Source organism: Acanthaster planci, linkage group LG20 (genome assembly GCF_054643075.1).
Source record: "Acanthaster planci isolate LZ-2023a linkage group LG20, COTS_SCS, whole genome shotgun sequence".
NCBI classification, from domain to species: domain Eukaryota; kingdom Metazoa; phylum Echinodermata; class Asteroidea; order Valvatida; family Acanthasteridae; genus Acanthaster; species Acanthaster planci.
In genome coordinates this window covers 361,556-382,239 of record NC_141796.1, presented here as the reverse complement: position 1 = coordinate 382,239, position 20,684 = coordinate 361,556, and the positions used below count along the sequence as shown (strand labels likewise).

Below are 20,684 nucleotides of genomic sequence, written 5' to 3'. Positions count from 1 at the left end.
GAACACTGGTAAAGAAATTCGGTCACTGAAACTAATGTCTGTAAATTTCCAAATGCTAAAACAAAGTTATCCCAAGGTTGGTTGAAATAAACATCTTCGTCGTGTGGAAAGTGTTTCTGTCTAGGCAAAGTGTATCATGGAAGTAGGTCTAGCTTGGAAGAATAAACGCCGAAGAAACGACCCGTACTCCGTTAAGTTGGCAGGACGCCCTCACATGAGCCTTCTCTAAGGGCGCATTACACTAATTCAAGCTTTCGAAAAAGGAAAGTGTTTGACTAAAAGAAAGCTGAGATTGTGTAAATATATGGCAGAATCTATTCCCTGGTTTCGGTAATTTCGTCCAGGGGTACGGCTGATGAAATGACAGTTGAAAAACGGCCCAAAACGACACACCTGCATGCAACCGTGGGAACTTAAACCGTGGAGGTTGGTTTCGGTGGGGGGGGGTGGATATAAATAATTAAAATTGTAATTGATTAACCCACACATTAAGGACCAAACGAAAGTTTTTTGTTTGAGAAACTCATTTAATGTTGGTTTGCGCGTGAATTTTGTTGATTGTTTTCACCCGCTCCATGCTTTCACGCCTTGACGACGCTATGGGGGCGCACTTCACATAAGACTAGACGACCTTTGACACTGACATCCGCGGGAATTTCTAAATACGACCTAGCGTTATGCGTGTCATTTCGACGCGACCAATGTTTATAAGTCTTTTCATACATTTTAACTGAATTAAAAGGCTATATTCAGAAACGTGACAGGAATTCAATGTTGATAGAAATATGTCTGATGGTCGGAGATCATCGAGGTAAGTTTTTAAGCTAGTTTGTCAGATCGACATGGTCGTAGACTACTGACTAGTTTTACATGCGTGCCACGGAGAGGTAGGAAAGTTCATATGTACACCATGTACACGTAGCCTCGTACTCGTAGGGCCATCATAAAGCCAAGGTACATAATTACTAGGCCTGCGGATTCGGACATGAGGTAGGACTAGGTACTTATGCAGTCATGATTGTACTCATGACTTTTGTCATGTTTACACGTAGTTAGGCGTAGGCCTACGTTTTTTCAGACAAGTCTCATACTGCACAGGGGCATCAATCATGTTAATTGTTGTCAGTATATGGAACTCTTTCCCTTTAGACACCTGTTGGACATTAAAAAAGAAATGTCATCTAGTCATCATTGACGGGCTGTCTAGGGAACACAGAAGTTAAAACAAACTGTCTTCAGAAGATGCATGTACATGTACCATCTCAAGATGGCTAACCACAGGGAAATATGCTGCAGGGAAATATCAGTGACACTGTCGTCCGTATATGGAATTCTTTCCATCATGCCCAATTTGAAATCTCAATTCATCCTCTGCGTACAAAAATGTATAATTTGAACATTTATAAGACTGTGGATATGGTGGAATCTGCAGGAATAGGCCATCTGCAGGTACACAGTGCAGTGGCCTCCTGTGACACATAGCCTTGTCTCGTGCAGTCATCGTTTCTGTCTTGATTTTCAGAGCCAAGAAAACAGTGAAGTATTCAGGCTTCGATGCTGAGGATGACAGTGATGGTAAAATTCATATATATATAAATTGCTTTGATTTGAAAGGTTTGACTATTTTCTGAAATAGCTTGAAATTTGACTTGCAATAAAATGGAGGGTTTTGGGCCATGCAAGTTGTACCTTTCCGGAGTTAAGACAAACTTCCTGGCATCATGCTAGCCACAGATTCTCACAGATTTTGATCCAATTCATTCTGAGCACTAGACGGTAGATTGCTTCAAGAAATGGTGTGTCATTGCACATTGTATATGCACCCAATCTGATGCCACTTAGCATAGCCTTCCATTTCATTCATTGCTGTTTATCTTTGTGCAAAGATTGAAAAGAACAAAAACAAAAAATTGTTTCATCCTACAAAATAAGGTTTACAGATGGCAAGAATTAGGTTTGTATTATTAAGAAGTGTCATCTTTGTGTCTTTGCAATGTCGAATTGAATACAGGGTGATTTTACGGCATAAATTCCACTTTAATGTCTCGATACAAATGAACTATTGATAAACTAAGATGACATCTTGACAGCTGCATTTCCAAAATTTTTATATTTATAGTCTGTTTCCGCATTATTATGCATAATTAATTGGTAAGTAGTTTGCACACAGAGGCAGGTTACCATTACTGGCCTGACACAGTACTAACAAAGGCCTGCCTCAATATTGGAGTTGTGCCTCAAAGAAAGTGACACAAAGAGAAAGTGCGTGTACATGTAGTTTGGAAAAAAAAAATTTACGGCAGTTGCCCTTATTTTTTTGCAAATGTTTCTGTTTCCATCTAGATGATTTTGCTCGATCGACGCCACCTCCCTCCAAAAGGACCAAACTGGAGAAGAAAGATAAACAGTCCAAGACGAAGGCTGGTGTTCCTAAGACCACTGCGACAACAGATGATGGGAATGTGACTGGTAGAGGTCCTAGAAAAGAACGGTAAAAAATTACGCATAGACATTCATTCACTTGGCTTTCCATGGCAAACAATCTGAACAAAACTGTTTGACATTGGAAATGGGGACCTTTCTGAGTCTTCAATAAGTTTTGCTACTGAAAATTTATAGACGTTTGTTAAGTAGACAATTTTTAGTATGAATGTTCTCTACACTTGATGTCTAAATAATTTGAAATATACCCACTTTAAGTAGAAAAATTACCTTGCTGTTAATGGAGCTAACTACTTTAAAGAAACTTTGGACAAAACTGAGGTCACAATTACTCCATAATTTACTACACTGCTGGTGAATACAGTTTTGCATAACAGGCCTTGTTAAGAGTTTTAATTAATTGTAGCTAAAAGTTGTCCATGAGACCTCTGTAGCGATGACGCAATGTTTTGTTTACATGTGTATTTTTCTTTGATACTCAGTGGACCGGTGGGCACCCAATGGCTCCATAGAACAGAGCGCACACAAACAGTGTGACATCATCATTACATATGCCAATTGTTGTCTTTTTTTTACTAGGGTTCCTCTGGATGAGAAGATATTTGACCGCGAGATGCAGTTAGCTATGGAGCTATCCAGGCAGGAATCTCAACCATCTCAGGACAAACAGACAAAGGAACAAACAACAAACAAACAGACAGCTGGCAAGACCAAGAACGTGGAAGCCCAAATACACACTGGTATTGAAAAAACTGAGGAATGTTCTTTTCCAAGCCATCAAAGATTTCAAATTGTTAAGCCCACACTTGGGAGCTGTACATTTCAATAGAAATTGGTTGCATGAGCGAAGCGTGTCCCATTCCAAGCATGCACAAACAAGTACGCACACATTTTTCCCAGACCAAAGAAGAAACTTTCCTATTAAAAATATGCCATTTATTATTCATCCATCGAGCACATATTTATGCATACTGGTTCAATTCTCTGCATTGGTGGCATACATCTCTCATTTCAAAGCACACATTTGTCTGGTTTGCATGTTCCTACAAACCAGATATTGCTCTAGAAATGTCATCATTCCTGTAATGCATATATGTCGTTCTGTGGGCCGTAGGCAAAGGGTTTTCAAAATGTTTCTGTTTTTATTTTGGTCATGCGGCACTTAATTCTCACATGCAAAAACAAACAATATGTAAATTGTAAATTACCATTGTTTCCTTTGTGATTGCTGGTCTCTTCGTTTCAGATGAGCTGAAGCAACTTACTTTGGCAAAGAATCATCAAGTGATTCATAAGTTTCAAAGATATTCAACAAATATTTGGTCCACATCATTCATTTTTATTTCTAAAAAATTGTCCTTAGAGATTTGCATTAGTCTTTCCCTGAGTCGAAACTCAGGATTTATCGAATTATAGTTTAAACAATGTCTAATCCGAATCGATGTCATTGTTCCACTTTGTACAATTTTTGCTTCTTGTGTGATCAGGGTCAACAGAGAAAACCACCCACGGTGACTGCTCTTCCAAAAATGTCCCCTCAGAAGATAAAGAGAACATCTGTGTCAGGCCAGCCAAGCCAGCCGCTTCCTCCCCAGATCCCTGTGATGAGATTGTTTTGGTGGAGACCTTGGACGAGGATGAGGTTGTATCGGGACGAAGGAAGAGGCAAGCTGCCAAGGCAGCCGTTGCTAAGCAACGGGAGATGATGAGTGAGGAGAGCGATGGGAGAGACGAAAACGAAGAGGATTTTAAAGCTGGTACGAAAAGTGGCAAGAAATTGAATTCTGTGGCTGTTGGAAGACACTTATGACAAAGTCCCTCATTTGAAAAAGTGTCCCCAATTTTCCCTTTGGTGGTTTCTGCAACGCTACAAACTTATCATCTGAAAATATTCTATGTGAGGTCTAAAAATTTCCTTAGTCAACTACTTAAAATAGAATAAGCCAAGTTTGAGATTTTTATAGGCAAGTAAGCTGCATAAGCAAGGTGGTTATTAAAATCTAACAATGTGAAGCCTTGCTTGGTACCGAATTAAAATTGGAGCATTGGAAACAATTAATATTCATAAAATATTTGAGTAGTCATGCTTGATATTTGTGTTTGATGTTAGAGAGTGGAGATGATAGCAGTTCTGATGAATTTGATGCTGATGATGCGGACAGTGACTATGAAGAATTTGCCTCGTCAAAGAGTAAGACAACGAAAACGAAAGGGAGGAGTCCAAGATCCTCTGAGAGAGGCAAGAAGAGTGATGCTGTAGGCAGAACAAAGAAGACGTCAGGTGACAAGAAATCCAAGCCAGCAACAAAAGCTGCCAAAAGGACAGGTATGTTATTAAGACTAGAGGCCAGCTATGGAACATTAATGAAGTTCAAATACTGATTTTGATATATTTGATTCACTTACTGGATTTACTCAAACGTTAAATTTGAAAAAATATTTGCTGTCATCTGAACTGTGATATAAAGAATTTTTGAATTTTGGAATTAAAATATGTTTTAGGATGTTGTTTGTGTGTTGTAAAGATTTGGAGGTAAGGTCAACAAGTCTGAAATTTTCTTTCAGAATTTTTGATTTCAATTTTGTTGCTCACATCAGATTCAACACCAAAGCCGTCAGTACTCAAGCCATCAACTCCAGTCACACCCCTGGCTAAACATCCACAGAAAACAGGCCACATCAGAGGGTTCACGCCCCCAGCCACTACAGGAGTTAAGAACTCACAACCAACCAACCAGAGGGTGCTACAGTCGACGGCTGTTGTCAGAAAACCCGGGTGGTCCTCACCAAGCAGTGAGTACATAAACATCAAAATGGTTTCTCAGTTTCCAAAAATCAGTAGCTTTGTCTTTTGTTACTTTCAGTACATTTGATTGCTTCCTTCTCCAATGCTTACTAGTGACTGCCTTGAGTGCATTCGTCTGATACATTTCTCATACTTACTCAAACTGCTCCAAACTAGCCACCCCGATGAGCCCTTTCCTTGGAAACAAGTCTCACAAAGGAATGCAAAAATATGGTAGCTAAGTCAAGAGCTGTGAAGAAAAGTTGGCACCTTTTTGAATAGGGAAAACAGTTCAGTGTGGTGGCCAATTAAAATTCCAAGTACATTCCATGAAATGCACACAGAACATCCCCAAAGCAGGATGTCATCCCAACTGTGGTACCAAAGTGTTGCAGAGTGTGAGGTTGGGGTAGGAAATATTTCACAAGTACTATTCACATGACTCTAACGAGTCGGTAGTTGTGGCATTAGGCTGATTCTCAAAAGTTGACTGGTTTTTTTTGTTTTATTTTGTTTTTGAAAAGGGAAATTTTCAGCCCAAATAAAATGCCCACAACTGGTTAAGTAGGTATCTTTGTCTTTGTTGTTTTTCATTGCAATTTTTAAAATTCTTATCTTTAATTTTTTTTTCATTGCAGATGCCAGTGAATCCAACCCTTTAGGAGGGGTCAAGTTAGTCTCTCCGAGTCAACCAATACGACTTGGTCTTTCTAGAAACGTTCGGATTAAGCCACTACACCCAAATGCCAAGGTGCATTAACGGCTTGTACCGAGACTAACTACTTTTGTGTACATTTAAAACCTGCTTTGAAAAGTGATTACAAAGCACCTTAAAAAGTGTCATCTACAATTCTCAATTTGTATATGAAAAGGAATTTGATCAATCTTCCAGAAAACTAAGGAATGAAACAGATGTTCTTTTCTTTTGTAGTATGACCAAGTTTTACTGTTTGTAAGCTTCATATTTATCAATTTTGTACAAAGCACTTACTTTTTTAAAGTATAGCTCAAGTTGACCAGTGTGACTCATTTCCATTTAACATGATTTGCACATAAACAAGAACAATTATCTAAAAGGGTAGATTTCTGTTCTTCTCTTAGACGTCCAAATGTAATTTTCAGGTCACTTATAATTTTAAACGTAAGAATTTTTAAAATAAAGAACCCACAAAGAACTTGGATATGACCATTTTGGGGAGTTTTAGTGGATGCATTCTTGTTATGCTAAGCACAGTTGTCTTCAATCTGGGTGCGGCCTTCCCAAACTTCAATTATTTTGTCCCACCTGTTTGCATTTTGTCTAACAAGCCTACAATCTCTTTGATTTAAAAGATGTACCATACTGAGCATTTCAAAAAATGTCCGACTCTCACAATTCAGCTCCATTATCATTAAAACTATGAAATGAAACCCTACTCTGAATGTCCAAATCTATACCCCACTACTCATCGAACAAAATTGTAAGTTTAGCAGACTGAATTAAAATAAACCATAAAAAGTTTTCAATTATGTAGAAGCACAAATCAAATATATGACCCAAACTAACAATACGCCTCCCAAATCACCAGAGCTAGTTATAAGTTCTAGGCCTTTATGAGATTCTTTGACAACGGAAATCAGTAGGAACTTGCAACATGTTTCACCCAAATACAGTCTAACATCGTTAATAAGAGGCCCTTTGGACTTGGTAAATTACCTTGTTATAACAGGAACCTCATTTCAGGAATAAAGACAATGACGAAGGGAGGGACCAAAGATTGTCCTTGTTAGAAGTGGAATCTAGTATTGACCACTTCTGCTGGGGATTCCAGATCTGGACACGTATGCTTTATATGCGTGGCCGAGGTCTCCGAACTCGGACAAAGGGAACAGGGTCTTGTAACAAAAGACCGTACTCGGAACAAAAGACCAGGCTGCTGGGCATTACCAACGTTTTTTCACTCTCAAGTGTTGAGATAATCCAGCTTTGTTTAGAAACACTACAGCACGGTTTGGGGCATTTAGAGTGAGCGGATTACCACCGGGACAAAAGCGCTTCACCACCGCAGCGATGAGCCACACAGCACCGCTGCATGCTAATCTGGCCCCTATTGAAAAGAGGTCAGCAGCGCACTGAGCTAGGTTCGTGAACAAAAGAAAGTTATATAACACCGCACAATCTGGGCTCTTTTTACAAGGCAGCAGGCCTGGCTGAAATACTCAGGCGTCAATAGATTTTGCCTGTCAGGCTAGAGTGGACACCAGACAGTCCTTCATGTTTGTAAGTGTCCAGTAAATGAAGATGCAACAAAATTTTCATGACAAAAAAATGTGCATTCCAAACAACTCTGTCCTTGTCCCTTGGTACAAACTAGCACCATTAGCAATGTCAACAAACTTTGCTTGTGTCTCTCGCAAGCCCTTTCACAGGTCCTTTGACCAGCCCAGGTAACAGAACAAAGACTGACAAAGACACAAAAGAACTCATGTTATCCACTTGAATGGCCTACAGAGGCCAGACATGGCTTACACATTAATGTACATGTCCACTAGCTATGTACATATCCTTAATGCATTAAACAGCGCCCTCATTTATCCAAACTGTCAATATAGATTTGGTATACAATGTGTCGCATTTTAAGATTAAAAGGTTTAAAAAAATATACATTTGTAAAACTGGTGTGGTCAAGTTTGTCCGTAGCCCCACCATGATGCTCCTTGTTTCTTCAAGACGCCCTCTTTCTGTTTAAGAGAAACAAATCCAAATTCTCAAATGCGATATGAAAAGCTTTACTAGGGCAGGACAAAAGACAAGATTTCCTTTCAGGGGCAGCACAGGAGCTGAGCTAACTTTTACAGAACGGCTTTTAGGATCATCTGATCAAACACAAATATTTGCTGATATCCTGTATTTTAGGAAGCATACCTCTTTTCTGGTAAATTGAAGTATGGTTGCTATGGCGTTAAACATCTGTTGTCTCTTGGAATGACTCTCTGTCTGGAAGTAGCACAGCACAACATTCTTCAGATATTCCAAATTGGTTCCTTCCCGCGACCTTCAAGAAAAAAACGTCTATTGTTAATAGGTTGGTTTATAAAACCACGAAAAGCAGGTCCACTCAGCTCTGACAGAGTGTGAGAAACCAACACATTTTCTGAAGTTTGGGAAACTGCATTTTTGTGCTTAATTATTTTATTCTTGTTTTATGGGAGTAAATCCAGCAAGATCTTGATGGAATGTCAAGGCCTAATCATCAGTAAATGTTGATACGATGTCTTGAATGCAAATGTTTGCTATCCGAACGCTGCAAAATAAATATCAACCATTATGTCTTGAGGAACTTTCAACCCTGACCTCTTTAATAGTTGACCCCTTGACCTCTTGGTTGTCCCCTGACCCTTGCTTCAACTCCTGACCCTTTAGCTCGACTCCTGACCCCAATGTTCAACCTTTAACCCATGTTTCATCATTAGACTAACACTGACCTCTATAGGTTGACCTCTGATCCCTTTGTTGAACCTCTGAACCTTGGTTCAGTCCCTGACCTCTGCTGAACCATTGCACTTGCTTTGACCTCTGACCTCTTGGTTCAACGTAAACTGATCACCTACACAACCCTTGACCCTGTGGTTTGACCCCTGACCTGTTTCTCTTCCATCTTTCAGCTTCCTCCCTCAACTGATCCAGTTCTTCCTCATGCATTTGTGCTGCCATTGCATGCTTTTCCTGCAGCTGACGAAGGGCACCCTCTAGCTGCTGCTTCTGTTTCTTGATGCTGGCGAGTTCCACCTCACGCCGTGCCCGCTCTTCGGCAAAGTGGAGCAAGGAAGGGTTGTTGCTTTGAACCTGGAAAAAAAGACATCAAGAATGAGCAAAGATGTTACACTGCTGCATTCTTGGAGAAAGGTGGAGACCGTATGGTACAACATGTGTGCATATCTTCAATTTTACCAAGGGAATTCTGAAATTTTCTTTGCAAGGGTACTGTAAGTTGTTTGATGAACTGAAAGACCATCTCTGGGAAACTACTTTTGTTCAGGCAAGTGAGGACTGCATTGTTATTATTTTTTCTGTCAAGCATTCAACACATATATTAACACTTCCCATCTCAACAAGAATGCTCTAAAATGATATGATTGCGAGAGGTCAACAAGGTGATAAGAAGAGAAATAATATGCCTTAGTAGCCAACGAGGTTACCGACCAAACTGTAATGTTATGTGTGTTACTGGTCACTGGTTCCCAGCAGGCATTCTTATTTAGCACAGATGTATTTGTTAAGCAACATGTATCCTGTTGAAAGACCTTGAAATCTGGAGCTGAATCAAAGGGAAAAAACACGAATCATGTTACCATGGAAACTTGGAGTTGCGATACCGTTTCATCAGCCTCAGATTTTGGTTGCTCATCACTTTCCTGGAAAACATCGCCTGAAGACTGTCTGCGGAGGCTGAAATCGCTGTGAAGAATAGACAATGAAAGTCTAAAGTTTACCAGTTTGAGAGTGACAAAGCCCTTGTAATGTCTGACACACTAACTCAATACGCTCTTCACAATAGAGACAATGAATGTTGTCTCAAACCCGTCAATAGACCGATAATTCAGTGACATCACATTTTGTTTATATGTGCACTTTCCTACGGCAGTGAGGTAGGATGCAGTCCATCACACCCCCCATAGGAAAGCACATAAAACAAAGCATGATGGCATTATGTGTTTGAAGCAAGTATCTCTGGTTGCTTGCATTTTGGGGGGAAAAAGAGATGGGGGGGTCAGATGGAGGGTAGGCTAAGGGTGGGGCTGAGGGTGGGGCTGAGGGTGGGGATGAGGGTGGGGATGAGGGTGGGGCTGAGGGTGGGGCTGAGGGTGGGGATGAGGGTGGGGATGAGGGTGGGGATGAGGGTGGGGATGAGGGTGGGGATGAGGGTGGGGAAAGAGAAGGAGATGAAGGCTAGGGGCTAGGATAGGGGCAGAGGGGAGGCAGTTGCTTACCCCTGCATGGTGGCAGGTCCACCGTAACGATTATGGACTTGTTGTCTCAGCATGTCAATCTCTTGAGCTTTTTCTGCCAGGAGCGCCATGGTGCGGTCTCGTTGCCTGTGAATCTGTTGCTCCATATCGGCAGCGCGTTGCTACAAATCACATCAGAATAATGTCAGGTGTACAGGCTAGTATGTCGGCTCTACTCTCTCATCTCAAATACAAAACAATCTTTCCATATTTGGGGAAGCCTCCTGGCAAAAGCTTACTTGCCAATATTTAAACTGAGAGAAATTTCATTGAAATGATCATTTAAGGAAAGCCAGGAGGAATGGGCCCCGAGCTGAACCAAGAGAGGGCACAAGATTCTCAGCAAAGGAGGCTCCTTTGGTCTGAACTGTACTTTACTGGTTCACAAACAACTAGGAAATCATGCTTTACTGTTGCATCGCTACCAATAAAATGAACACTCCCAACCAACATGGCTATTTTCAACCAATGAGGGGGTGCTTCTGCTCAAGGCGGATATCCTTTGAGCCTTTAGACATATAGTTGTGAGCATTCATTTACAAAGTGCAATTGGCATCTTTATCGTGGAAGTAATTTTACTTCTGATTACAAAGATAAATCCCTTTGTAGTCAATGGGTGTTATTGAATGGTGAAATCTTTCAATAAGTTGATGATCAACGAGACACAAATGGTGATTTGTGAATATTGATTAACTGATGGATTAAAATTGCATGGCTTCAGATGAACTTGTCCATTGATGATCAATAGATATGGGTAAACTGATTATCTATATTACCGATACTGACACATCAGTTGTGACTTTGTGGTTTTACCTTGTATTCAGATTCAGCCTGGCTTAACGCCGAGCGATGCTGCTCCTTTAGTGTGAAGATCTTATCCTCGTAGTTAGTGACCTGAGTTACAAAAGCATGGACATGACGAATCAACAAACAGCATCACAGAATGCAAGCATGACACAATTTAATCAGGAAAGTATTTGAGAGAAAATTTACTTAAAACGGTGAATAAAAACGGTGTTTTACTTAAAAACGGTGTTTTACTTAAAAACGGTGTTTTACTTACAAACGGTGTTTTACTAAGCTGGAGAATTGCCCATCCAGTTACTATATTTGGGCTGACTCTAAATTCGTTTCTTATTAAAACTTCACAGAGGTCACCACATAACTTTGCCTAACAGCTCCATATGTAAGAACTCTCCCTCCATTTCTTGGGTTAAAAATGTCACAATTTGCACGCTATTGGTTGTTAATGATCAGTTGACATCAAACAGTCATGTAACGGCGCCCTCTAGTGTTCACGCCGAAGGGGAGAATGGAAGCACCATGTGATTCCAACCAAATTTAAGTCAGACACATTTGATTTCGATGAAATTTTCTACCGTTTGTTTGTGGTTAGCTTCTTCGTCATCAAGTTGTTGTCTCAAGACAGAAATGCGATCCCTCATTTCAGTAATTTGGGACTGTAAGGCTTCAATCTCCTTGTTACTGGAGGTGTCCTGAATGGAAAACAAACATTATGAAAAAGGTGAAGATATATCAGGGGATGAATACACTTCTACACTCAGAGAGACAGACAGTCTGACAGATGAACAGACAAAGCACTGACCTTGACTGATTTGTTCTTCAGCACACCCTGCGCTCTCAACTTGTATCTCTCAAACTCATCTTTGAGTTGTTTCAGCTCTTGTTGGCAACTTCGATGGTCTGGATGGATTTCTAGACTGGTGTGGTCTTCAATATTACAAAGGTCTTCAAGGTGAAAGAAAAAAGAACAGGCAGACGTCAAGAGACAACAGGACAAAGTGGATGTATTATCCATTGGTTTTAAAACCATACCAAGTCCTGTCAACAACATTTCACTTACCGTCGATATCAACAGGTTTCTCCGACTTCTGACTAGCTAGTTTCAGCAGACCTTTTAGCTTCATGATTTTCTCGGTCAGTTCAGACACTGTGGCATCAGGGTTGACAATCTCCTCTGATTGGCTGGTTTGAGCTTTGTTCACTGCCTTAGCGAGGGCGGTGTTTTCCAGGTCTAGTTGTGTGATACGTTCTTTTAGTCTCCTTGTAGGTGGAACAAATTGAAGGGAGAAAGGGATTTCACAAACCGCTGGCAAATTTGTTTCTTCTTCTAGGACGTAAAATCCTTCTTATAAGACATGAAGTCCCTCTTTAATATCCTATGTTAAATACTAACGGAAAGATATCTACCTAAGTTAGAACAAGTTAACATACATCACAGCCTGTTGGTCTTGTTGCTTAACCCTGTCATGCTTGACCAACTAGCTGAGTTTCTCTAACTAGAACTAGTTAACTCACTGTATAGCCTGTTGATCTTGCTGTTTAACCCGGTCATGCTTGACTAACTAGCTGAGTTTCTCTAACTAGAACTAGTTAACTCACTGTATAGCCTGTTGATCTTGCTGTTTAACCCGGTCATAATTTCCAACCACCTCTGATAACTCAGCTAGTTTGCTCTCTAGGGTGGCTACTCTCTCTTCTTCCGCTTCTCGGAGCTGTTTCAAGACCTCCTTGGATTCCTTGGCTTTCTGCTGCTCTACTTCTACTTGTATCCTGTGTTGGGCCTGGATACAAGATCAGGGAAACGTTAAAATTTCACAGTGTTTGAGGAGTCTAGAATGTTATGCACTGCAACCATCTTCCTGGTCAGTGTTTTTGTTCAATAGTGATACAAATGAGTAGACCTCTTGTGCATATCCCCCGTAACAAAAGCACTGACCAGGAAGACAGCTCTATTCTTGGCATTATGAAAAGTAACTATGAAAAGTTTATAACTTGAACGAAAGGGCTAGAATTAGCGACGGCTGTGGTAAGTCGTAGTTAGACCAACATCACCTGAAAGGCAAATCATGGATGTTTGGCCCATCTGGTCAACAATTTGGAACAGGCCCTGGGGCACAGTCACCCCTACGATTATTGTCACGTGACACTAACGTGACACTAACTGTAGGAGATGTCATTGTGTAAGGAAAACTGTGAGAGCTGAAGCCTGGGGAAAATGTGACGATGACATTGACCAAAATAAGCCAGGTTGGAGTGATGACAATTTGCTGACCACTTTTCCCTGGTAACGTGTTCACAAAATTCTATCCCGAGTACCAGGCAAAATCAACTCATGGCCAAACTACAGTCAGTGCTCAAACTTGCCAATAGTTTGAGTGTGACTGTTTACACACTGAGGTGCACTTCAGCTCCGGGCAGATAGAGGTGAGATAAGATGTAGCATATACTTAGACCACTGCAGGTCTGGTTCCCTACCTTCATTTCAGCCATTTCTTTCTGTAGCTGGACCAGTAGTGGTGAGGGTCTTGATGCCTTCTGCTCAGCCGCTCTAAGCTGGCTCCGGACCGCATCAAGATCTCGGTTGAGATTCTTGACGTGTTCCTCATATGCTGCCGTTCTAAGAATGACATGATAAATGTGAACATTCTTAACAACAGCAACGGCAAAAATAGTAACAGCATTCGTAACTATGTCTTCAGAATCGTATCCATTACCAAAACAGTTGAACCTGTTAATAAGAGCACTGTTAAAACAAGATTCTGCTTATGACAAGGAATTTTTAGGTTCCAATACAGTTTTTCGTCATTTTCAATCCTGATAAACAAGGTTCCTGTTATAACAAGGTAATTTGCCAAGTCCGAAGGACCTCTTATTAACGAGGTTCAACTGTACATATTCATTTATTTTCTCTAAAGTCAAGATGGTACAATTTTGTATGCATTCCTTGAAAACTGGTCACAGCTGTGACCTAACTCTCATTCGATCCACACAGTTTGAGACTGTCATTCAATACTCTGGCAGGAAGTCCCCTCCAATAATATGCACATCAAAACCAAGTTGTCAGACATTTTTAGCCGTGGTGAAAGTTTTCCAAAGCTGTATTCTAGGTACTTACTTGTCAGGTTGTGACTTTGCAATAGCAAGTCCATCCTCTAGATCTACAAGCTGTGATCAAACATAAAGAAAATATATGTTTCTATCATGTATAACACGGGATATTTGTTTTGTCCTAATTCCTGGAGTATTTTGCTAAGAATGTCCCCACATCTTCCATCATCTGCCACTTTTGCAGGAAATCAATGGCACATTTTATACTTCAACTTCCATGGACCATCAAGCCTCACGTAAAATAACAGTGGCTAGGCTAGACCTTCCTCAATCCTAGAAAAAAATCTTCCACAAATCCTCCTGGAAGATGTCAAAGGATTTGGGAGATACAGCATTTAAAACATGACAGGTTAGAGAGCAAATCTAATGTTACTTTGCAATATTATCACCACTTTAAGCCTAACCCACTAGGGCCTTTTTGCTAGGGCACATCCTCAATTCTCCACAATCCTCTAATCTTTGCATTTATGCTCCAGATAAGAGGTACAGCTGGGTACCTCTGAAGGACCGAAAAGCTCCTGGGTCCTTCAAAATCCTCCGTCAATTCCTGCCACTATGTTGAAGCAGTGCAAATGGCTTTCTCAAGGAGTGCAGTTGATTTCAAAAAGATGGCCGGTTGAATTTATGCATAACGAAGCATAAACAACACAAGGTCTAACCCACGACCTTTACAAATGGCATCCTTCACGATCAGCCATGTACTTTTGCCATTCAGTTTCAATCCTCCAAATCCTCCAAAACTGCCTGAAGGATTTGAGAGGATTGAGGAGGGTGAGGATTAATGGTTGAGTCTTACTTTAGTCTCTAGTCGTTCTTTGTCGTTCCGTTCCTGGGCTAGTAGCCCCTGCAGCTCTCTGATCATCACAGCATGGTCCACATGTTCTTGTTCTCGTTCCTGTTGTTGTAGCCTAGATTTTGTCCTTGCCTTTTGAAACATTTTTGAAACACAGGAAGATGACAAGATAGTACCGTGTCATTACAACAAACAATTTTTTTGCCAATGTTAAGGCAAACTTAGCTTTTTGTTTTATTCTCATTTAATTTTCTGAAGTGCTCAGAACACCCAAACCATCTCACCAAAGGAATGGTTTTTACCCTCATAAAGATGAGAAAAATTAGAGTACCCTTTATATTATCTTAGCCGACAGCAGGTGAGTAGTCAGATGGTAACCAGTCAGACCAACTGGAACAAAAGGGTGGATCTGGGCCCCCCCCAAAAAAGAAAAAAACAAGCCCCAATAAATGTTTTGAAAAACAAGAAGAGAATGGTGATTTTTTTTTGTCTATTTCCGAGAGCTTAAGAAAATCAATTCAGCTTCAACCCTAAGGAAGGCCATCAAGGTTACAGATAAAATTTCACACGTTTTTTCTAACCCCCCATAAAGTATGACCCCCAAAACAATTGGGCTGTGAATCCACCTTGCGTGCACAAAGACAAACAACGCAACACTCCAACAAACTGACAGATTATTAACTGACCTCACTGAGTTGCTCCTGTAATAAATCTCTCGCCTTCTCAAACTGTTCCTTGCCTTCTTGATGTTGTTTCAGAGTCTCCTCAAATTCTTGCTGTAGGACAGAAAAAGGGAAAAGGAATGATAAATACCTCAAATTTGACCACACCAATTTGCTAATTCCTATTTAATGAAATCATCTCAAGAAGAAGGCATGTAAATGAACATGTTTTGCAATTGTTTTAACTTCTGGTTAATTCAATGAGTTTTTGGGGCATGCATATGCAGAGAAGTGAGCATTGTCATAGCAACCAGACTATACATGTAGTAAAAATCTACTCAGTATCAAAAACAGACACAAAATTTACTTTCCCCCCAGAAAATTGATGCTAAACTTAAATTGACTCTTACACGCAGTTTCTTTTTATCGGCTTGGAAACTAGCCTCCATCTTGGACTTTTGGGCAGTTACGGTTGCTAGGGCAGCGGTGAGTGTGCTGAGTTGCTCCTTGAGTTGGTGGTAGTTTGCGTTTCCTTCCGTCTCAGTGGATTCTGAGTCAGATGCATCCTTTGGTCAATAAATTACAAATCAATTTCTCTTTGAGAAATGGAAATAAAAACATATTTGACAATGTCATATAAACAATATAAAACCTGTAATTACAGGAATGTAAACACACAATCTAGTCCGAGCTGTTCCTTCAGTCCAAACCATCCAAACGAGGAGAGATATGGACATGCATGCGTCCTGAGAGGTGGACTGAATTTTACAGTCTGGGATGGGTCAAATAGCCACAGACAGCCACAGAGTAACAGACCTGAATAATACACATGCACCATACAACAAAATGTTATCAGCATGTACAACTTAATAAGTCCAATTCAACAGTTTGTAACTTTGGGATGATTGTCTTAACAAATGTACTCATGAATATTCATGTAAATAAATGACGTACATTATTCATACGCTGCCAGCTGGGATAAAGATGCTGAACACTGTAGATATTCAGAGACTTTATAGCAACATTTCTGTCAAATGTCCTGACCGACTGCTTCCCTCAAAATTCTTGGGTTGTTCTCATTCAACTGAAAAACTGGCGTTAATTATTCGCATCAGTGAATAAGTATCTGCAAATGAAGTGACTGGCCTTGGTCTTTGTGATTAGAATAAACAGCGCCATCTAGAGTTTGAACAGAGGCAATATCCTACACCATAACTGATATCATCTTAACGATTTCTTCCACAAAGCTGACCTCTTTTCCGGTGGCGGTGTCGGCAGATTCATCTTGCTCATCTTTCCCTGTGTCCTCTTGGTCACTCTTCTGCCCCTGGGGCTTAATGCTCTGGGTTGTGCTCAAGGGTCTCTGAGGGGAAGTGGCACTCAGGGCTTGTACACTGGCTTCCAAAGCTTCTTTCTCTTTGCTGAGATTCTTGTAGGCATGGACGATGTCTAGAACAGCAAGATGAGTTGATAGATTGTCACGTCATGTAGGATGGACCACAACAGATAGATATACGTGTGTATGTACATGTATGCTTCCTGATTAACCCCAATTTTTAGGGGGGGAGAATGTGAAATTGAAAGCAAAGAAAGAAGTGTGTCTACTGAAGTGTAAATGTGGTGCAAACTGGCACTTATCATACAGAGATGTTTTTATGCATGCAACTAAGTCATTTCATTGGAAACAAGTGTCGCCCAACCTCATACAACTGCTTTTGTTTGTGCAACAATAATTTGCCGACCACAGAAAATATTTCCTGAAACCAAACCAGTGTCCCTTTCCCCATGATTCTTAGACTGAAGTTTTCACAACACATAAACCTGCTCACCGTCTCTCTCATATTTGGGAACTGAATCTTGCCCCTTGGTCACAGTGTCACTGAAGCATTTAATTATTAGATGCAAACATGTGCATGTAACTGTACATTGTGTTTACTTCGTACCATGAAAATGTTTAATCCTGTTTCAATATCAACAACTTTTCAAACACCTTACAGTTTAAGATTAAAAAGTTTCATGAGGTATATGTACATGACTAAACAATAATTTTTATTATTTTCCATAATTTATGAATCACTGTATCTCAAAATAGCCATCAAAGTATTAATTATTGATTGATAAACAATACATAAATAAATGCAATAATTAATTATTGATTACTGGGAAAAATTGTTTATCACTCTCTGTTGGAAGTTGTCACTGGAAAGAACAGATTGTTACTTTTTTCATTAGCATATCGTTCTTGAGTGTTTGAATACTGAATTGTAGAATTTTGGAAATGAATCTTATGAAAATCCGATAAATATCCATTGACTGATAATCGATAAATAGATAAACTGATTGATCCTACCTCGCAAGCGACTCTCATATCTGCTCAACTGTTCCTTCTGTTTCTCGATGGTCTCCAAGAGATCTTTTCGGGTTCCCCGGTCCATTTTGGACAGACTTGCTCCTCAAAAACTCTGAAAAAGACAACATTTAAACTGAATCCATGATGAGTCCACATTCAGTAGTGTAGCGCTAGTTCAGTGTGGTACACCATTTCATCTCTAGAATTGAATTATTTGCTCGTCCCTTCCCAGACAAAGTTCAAAACTTCCTGTCCACTCCCTGGGAAACTTTTTGAAATTGACGCCCATGGGTGAAATCGGAGGCCATATTTCCACTGTACCCAGTAATTTGGAAGGAAACGTGATGACTTGTTCACCGCTGTTAAAGATAAGTGTAAAAAACGAGTGCCTGAACATTTTGAACAAACTGAAACTTTATGTCCCAATTTATTTTGGCCTGTTCTTTGGGCTACATTCATGAGAGCGAGGCAGACGTCCAACCCCACAGTTCTGGGGGTACCCTCAGGACAGGTGGACAGATGGTTTGTTGAGACAGTGGTCCAATGTTTCACCCTGCAATTACAGTAGTACATCCTGGGAAAAGTAGGCATTGCCTTCTTTAATTTCTCTCAAATTACGACGGCAATTACAATGAACCTATAGAGTGTATAAATCTGACAGACTGAGTTGCAAGTCAATTTTGAGTTACATGTCCCAACACCGCTGTCTCCCAAAAATCCTTATCTACAATAATTTCATAATCTCTAAGAAAAAGACATAAAATCACAAAATTCGGAGATTCTAATCTTCTAGCAGCTGCATAAAACACCATCTTTATGCATTTTATCTATACTTGGTTCAGTTTAGATGGCTTTTGTTTATCCAGATATCTGCTTCAGCTATGCCCAATCCACGTGCATCGGATCAGCTTGCACATTTATTCAATACGCTATACTGCCCATCCTTTTTGTTGTGATGATCCCTATTTGACCTGATCCATAAACTGATGAAAGGCCAACATGTAGCTCATCCCTCAGCAAGACTTTTGGTTGTAGTTTGGCAGTATTATACTTGAAAAGTGTCCGTACTTGGAGGTTGAAATAAAGTCATGAATAATGAGAATCAAAAAATGCCTCAAATGTCCTTGAAATTGTTAGGACAGGTTTGCTCTAAAAATACATCTTTGTGTGACATCACTACTCATGGCCATGGGCCTATCATTGCCTATAGGGCTGCAAGTAAACATTACATTTGATTTCCTTCGTCTGTTAGTTATCTGTTCATTGTGGTGTCTTAAAATTCTTCCAGCTATGCCAGCCTACATGTACACAAAAGTTCACTGAGCTTGTGTACAAAGGAGGCAATGTCTACCTGGCGTACCTTATGCCATGTCCATGGTGTCAGTTGAGCTGCAGGTGCATGTAACACATACAGTACATGTACATGTGAAAAATTACATATATCCTACTGTATGTATGTAGCTAGCTTAGAACGTCAAACTGGATGACATGTGTACAGAGCTAGAGGCCTACATATAGCATAGGCCTAGGTCGCACGACAGATACGTTGCCATATTTTCGCTCAGAGTAAGACTTAGGTTAAGTATCAATTATTAATCTCACCCGAATTAACCCTAGCTCGTCACAAATTGGTCGACTGCATCCATGGAAAGCTGGCAAAAAATCGAATTACATACATTTTCAGGTGACTTTCGTCTCAAAAGGTTCAACAATACGAATACGTGTCACACAATTCGACTAGACTTGCACCTCTAGTCACAAAATAATTTAGCTGTTTTTTAAGAAAGCGCCCTCTGTCGTTGTGGGAATGATTGGCTTTAATAGGGGAGGGGCGGGGTTTGAAATTTGGTCGGAGAGTTAACGTATACTTCTATATCTATTCAAAAACAAAAAAGTTAGTCGTACTCCGGGTATAATAATGAAACAGACAGTTTAAAAAACACAACTTCACAATTATTGTTGACAGTTCGGTTTGTTAGGCAACCTCACTTTATTTTTATTTGTTCCATAATTTTATTTGTTATTTTTACTTGTTTCATAATCAAAAGAGTTGTTTATTTTGCCAAAATCTGAGCTAGAAAACCAAATGTCTTCTTCAAGGTAAGTCCTGGGACTAAAGCCAACGGTTTTGTATAAAAGTAACAGTGAAAGCTGGATGCAACTGAGTTTTCATTGTCGTTCTACATGACTACGCCCTTTTCTTTTCAACGGGCTTTTCAGTACTGGCGACGGAAATCTCGGCTCAGTGGACATGTACAGCGACGGCCAACCCGCCGACGCGCCTGGGAGTCCACGCTCACAGTTCAATCAATCAATTATAAGTTGAGATCAGCTTAGCGCTGAATGAACCATGAAACGGTGGAGTGTGAGTTACAAGTCAAGGATATGTCGAATTCTTTTAAAACGAAATACTATTATGCATATAAAGGAATTTTTTTCCATATGAGCTTCTCCCAGATTTTCTGGAGGGGCAATGGGGGGTATTTCATCGTGTAACCTGTCTTCTGGAGAATAAGGCTAAATGTGGGGGCTTCTAAAACGCTTTTGGAAGGAAAGGAATGAAGAAGTAACCCCAAAAATATATTTTCTGTCATTTTTTTTTCAAAAACAAGAATGACCCCTGTTGCCCCCTCCCCAAGTATCAAGCGCACACACACATACGCCTCCGGTCAGTCCAGCAATACCACCTCCATGTAATCAAATTGTACCGTTGCTAATTTACATACATTTTGCCCTAGTTGTATCGTCACT

The 20,684-nt window shown here is 40.2% G+C and overlaps 2 protein-coding genes across 5 annotated transcripts in view; one reads left to right on the top strand and one right to left on the bottom strand.

Annotated features, from left to right (window-relative positions):
• The first annotated feature begins 660 nt into the window (after positions 1–660).
• Positions 661–6,416, top strand: LOC110975522 (uncharacterized). Of its 2 annotated transcripts, XM_022228071.2 has the most exons (8): positions 661–811; positions 1,523–1,575; positions 2,344–2,491; positions 3,022–3,182; positions 3,930–4,199; positions 4,553–4,768; positions 5,041–5,235; positions 5,866–6,416. In XM_022228071.2, exons 1-8 carry the CDS (start codon positions 786–788, stop codon positions 5,985–5,987), a joined length of 1,191 nt encoding a protein of 396 aa, XP_022083763.2. In that variant the 5' UTR covers positions 661–785; the 3' UTR covers positions 5,988–6,416. The 2 variants fall into 2 exon arrangements, with proteins under 2 accessions (XP_022083763.2, XP_022083765.2); XM_022228073.2 differs by lacking the exon at positions 1,523–1,575 and having other exon boundaries at positions 667–811.
• gcc1 (GRIP and coiled-coil domain containing 1) overlaps positions 2,345–20,684 on the bottom strand; it is a 109,261-nt gene continuing 90,921 nt past the window's right edge. Inside the window, exons 1-18 of one of the 3 annotated variants that reach the window (XM_087130596.1) lie at positions 19,536–19,700; positions 17,934–18,045; positions 16,836–17,032; positions 15,994–16,149; positions 15,608–15,697; positions 14,925–15,053; positions 14,136–14,185; positions 13,496–13,637; positions 12,620–12,801; positions 12,081–12,280; positions 11,823–11,965; positions 11,596–11,712; positions 11,030–11,110; positions 10,199–10,338; positions 9,560–9,665; positions 8,851–9,053; positions 8,133–8,262; positions 2,345–2,478 (exon numbers count right to left, since the gene is read on the bottom strand). In XM_087130596.1, coding sequence (XP_086986722.1) covers positions 2,431–2,478; positions 8,133–8,262; positions 8,851–9,053; positions 9,560–9,665; positions 10,199–10,338; positions 11,030–11,110; positions 11,596–11,712; positions 11,823–11,965; positions 12,081–12,280; positions 12,620–12,801; positions 13,496–13,637; positions 14,136–14,185; positions 14,925–15,053; positions 15,608–15,697; positions 15,994–16,149; positions 16,836–17,032; positions 17,934–18,018 — 2,199 coding nt within the window. In that variant the 5' untranslated portion in view covers positions 18,019–18,045; positions 19,536–19,700 and the 3' untranslated portion in view covers positions 2,345–2,430. Of the gene's footprint in view, positions 2,479–6,142; positions 7,949–8,132; positions 8,263–8,850; positions 9,054–9,559; positions 9,666–10,198; positions 10,339–11,029; positions 11,111–11,595; positions 11,713–11,822; positions 11,966–12,080; positions 12,281–12,619; positions 12,802–13,495; positions 13,638–14,135; positions 14,186–14,924; positions 15,054–15,607; positions 15,698–15,993; positions 16,150–16,835; positions 17,033–17,933; positions 18,046–19,535; positions 19,701–20,684 lie in introns of those variants that run through there. The other 2 variants (XM_087130594.1, XM_087130595.1) reach the window with 2 other exon arrangements.

Bases quoted from the DNA above. Each gene is read 5' to 3' on its own strand.
- LOC110975522 (XM_022228071.2), top strand. From the start codon at position 786: ATGTCTGATGGTCGGAGATCATCGAG. The intron at 1,576-2,343 runs GTAAAATTCATA...GTTTCCATCTAG, and splicing joins TGCTGAGGATGACAGTGATG to ATGATTTTGCTCGATCGACG. The intron at 4,200-4,552 runs GTACGAAAAGTG...GTTTGATGTTAG, and splicing joins CGAAGAGGATTTTAAAGCTG to AGAGTGGAGATGATAGCAGT.